Source organism: Impatiens glandulifera, chromosome 4 (assembly GCF_907164915.1).
Source record: "Impatiens glandulifera chromosome 4, dImpGla2.1, whole genome shotgun sequence".
Lineage (NCBI taxonomy): Eukaryota > Viridiplantae > Streptophyta > Magnoliopsida > Ericales > Balsaminaceae > Impatiens > Impatiens glandulifera.
The window spans coordinates 11,154,883-11,158,294 of record NC_061865.1 but is presented as its reverse complement, the minus strand read 5'-3'; the positions used below and the strand labels follow the sequence as shown (position 1 = coordinate 11,158,294).

The following is a 3,412-nucleotide window of genomic DNA, read 5'->3' as shown; positions in this document are numbered from 1 at the left end:
TTCATGTCAATTTTCACTGGTCTTACCTTAACTTTAGTGAGATCAAACTTTAACTTTATTGTACAAAATGCAATAAATCGTACAATACTTTATCTGATCAGAAACTGAATTACATAAATATCCATAAAACAAACTGAAAGATAACTGAATTTACAAACTCCCACTTAACCTAGAGATCATTCATCTCTAAAACACCCATGTTAGTAGTGTGTTCATTTAAGACATTAGACGGCAGACCCTTTGTCAATGGATCAACTATCATGGAGTTTGTACCCAAGTGTTCTATAAAAATTTGACCACTTTGTACCCTTTCCTTCACAACTAGGAACTTTATAACGATATGTTTTGACTTAGTCGAGCTCCTATTGTTATTCGAATATAACACAGCTGAATTATTGTCACAAAATAACCTAAGGGGTCTTTTCAATCCTTTTCAAAATATGCAGCTCAGTGACAAAATTCTTTAGCCATATTGCTTGATTTGATGCCTCATAACATGCTACAAACTCTGCTACCATGGTGGATGAAGTTGTAAGTCCTTGTTTGGAACTCTTCCAAGAGATTGCTCCACCAGCCAACAAGAATACATAGCCCGAAGTGGATCTTAAACTATCTTGGCATCCCGCAAAATCAGAGTCAGAATACCCAATGATCTCAATATTATCCGACCTCCGATATGTGATCATGTAACTTCTAGTTCTCTTTAGATATCTCATAAGCCTTTTAACTGCCTCCAAGTGATCCAAACCTAGGTTGCTCAAATATCTTCCTAATACGCCAACTATGTACGCAATATCTGGACGCATACAAATTTGAGCATACATTAGATTTCCAACTGCCGAAGCATATGGAATCTTTTACATTTCTTGAATTTCCAAATTTCCTTTAGGCATTGTTGAAGACTAAATTGTCTCCCTTAGCGACGAGGTATTTCCTAATTTACAATCTTGCATGCCATATCTTTTAAGTACTTTATCAATATAGCTCATCTATGACAATCCAAGAATTCCTTGAGAACGATCTCGATGTATTTGGATCCTTAATACAAATGAGGCCTCACCAAGATCTTTCATCTAAAACTTTCTCGACAGAAAAGTCTTAGTTTGGTGCAATAAACCAATATCATTTGAGGCAAGCAAAATGTCATCAACATATAAAATTAGATATATATGTTTACTCCCACTGAGTTTATGATACACACAATCATAAATTAAATTCCCTCCAAAACCAAATGAGAGAATTACCTCATGAAATTTATGGTACCACTGGCGAGACGCTTGTTTGAGCCCATAGATGGATTTCTTTCATTTGCAAACCATATTCCTTAAATCTCCTAACACAAAGTGTTTTGGTTGCACCATATAAATTTGTTTCATCAATTTCTCCATTGAGAAATGTTGTCTTTACATCCATCTGATGTAGCTCCATATCAAAATGTACAACGAGTGCCATGATTGTTCTAAAAGAGTCTTTAGTTGAAACCGAAGAAAAAGTCTCTTATAATCAATCCCGTATTTTTGAGTAAAACCTTTAGCCACAAGACGTGCTTTATACTTTTCCACATTACCTTTAGAATCCCGTTTGGTTTTAAAAATCCATTTACATCCAACAGGCTTCACCCCTTCTAGTAATGGGACAAGTTCCCAAACTTTATTGTCTTGCATAGATTTATACTCTTCATTCATTGCATCAATCCACTTTGGAGAATTAGAACTATCTATGGCTTGTTGAAAGTTTATTGGATCATCTTCCATAATGCCAAGATTATCCTCATGTTCTTGAAGAAATACATATTCAATCCGACATAGTACTTCTCCTTACTCTTGTGGATCGTCGTAATGACACTTATTCCTCAATAATACTTTCTTCTTGAGGTTGTTGAGTTTGTACCTCTAGGAGATCAACGTCGTCTTGATTTTCTGAAATTATTCCAATATTATCAATGATCAGATGAGAATCTTGATCATTATCTATACAAATCGGAATAGGAGTCAACTCCTTGTTAACCAAATTAGAAGTTGACTCTTCCTCAAAGACAAAATTCTTTATTGATTCTTCACCCCAAACTCAACATCCTCAAAGAATACAATTGTTCTTGTCTCGAAAATTGAATTTAAGTTTGGATCATAAAATTTATAGCCCCTTGATCGTTCAGAATAGTCAATAAAGTAACTACTAACTGTTTTGGGGTCCAATTTATCCATATGATGCTTATAAGGCTTTGCCTCTACTGGACATTCCCAAACATGAAAATGTTTTAGACTGGGTTTTCGCCATGACCAAAGCTCATAAGGAGTTTTAGTCGTTGTTTTTGTTGGCACTCTATTCAAAATGTATGTTGCAGTATTTAGTGCTTCACCCTAGAGTGGCTTTGGTAAGGATGAATGACTAACCATATTCCTCACCATATCCTGTAAAGTACGGTTTCGTCTTTCTGCTACACCATTCATGCTTGGAGAGCTCGACATGTTGTACTGAGGAATGATACCACACTTCTCTAGGTATTTAGCGAAAGGCCCTAGACGTTGTTCACTTGAACCGTCATACCGACCGTAGTATTCACCACCACGATTGAATTTAACTTCCTTTATCTTTCTGTTGAGTTGATTTTCAACTTCAACCTTAAATGACTTGAACACATCCAATGTTTGAGTCTTTCTTGAATAAGAAAATTGTATGCATATCTAGAGAATTTGTTTATGAATGATACGGAATATCGCTGACCATTCCAAGACGGAGTCGGAAACGGCCCACAAACATCTATATATATATCAACTCAAGTATTATGTAGCTCTATGTGCATTCAGTTTTCTATCTTTGGTTTTTTTTTTCTTTTAATACATTCAATACAGACATTAAAGTCCGTAAAATCAATGGAATTTAGAATCCCATCTAACACAAGACGTTCAACTCTATTTCTGGAGATGTGACCTAAGCGCTTGTGCCATAATGTACCCGAATTATTATTATTCATTTTTTTTAGTACCTTTTGATTCCACATTTAGGTTTTCATTATATAAAGCAATTTGATCAAGTAAATAAAGATTGTCATAATTCATTAATGAACCGGTTCCAACATCCGCAAGTACCAATAGATAACTTAAATTGACCATTTCCAAAAAAACTAGAATAACCATGTTTGTCTAAATAATGAATAGAAACCAAATTTCGTTTAAACGTATGTACAATAAAAGTATCCTTTAAGTCCAAATAGAAAACCAGAACTACGCAACAATCTAAAGTGTCCAATTGCTTCAACTACTACCAATTTTTCCATCGCCCATAAAGATACGTCTTTTAGCATCACTTGGCTTTCGGTAGCTCAGGCAACCCTGTATTCAAATACTGATGTTAGTAGTAGCACTGGAGTCTAACCACCAAGTATTTCCAGGTACTGATGCTAAATTAACTT

At 35.0% G+C, this 3,412-nt stretch overlaps 1 protein-coding gene across 1 annotated transcript; it reads right to left on the bottom strand.

Moving 5' to 3' along the window:
• Positions 1–410: 410 nt before the first annotated feature.
• Positions 411–1,754, bottom strand: LOC124934710 (secreted RxLR effector protein 161-like). Its single transcript, XM_047475228.1, has 2 exons — positions 1,568–1,754; positions 411–796 (listed from the first exon to the last, which is right to left on the bottom strand). The coding sequence occupies exons 1-2, from the start codon at positions 1,752–1,754 to the stop codon at positions 411–413; spliced, it is 573 nt and encodes a 190-aa protein (XP_047331184.1).
• Positions 1,755–3,412: the final 1,658 nt, after the last annotated feature.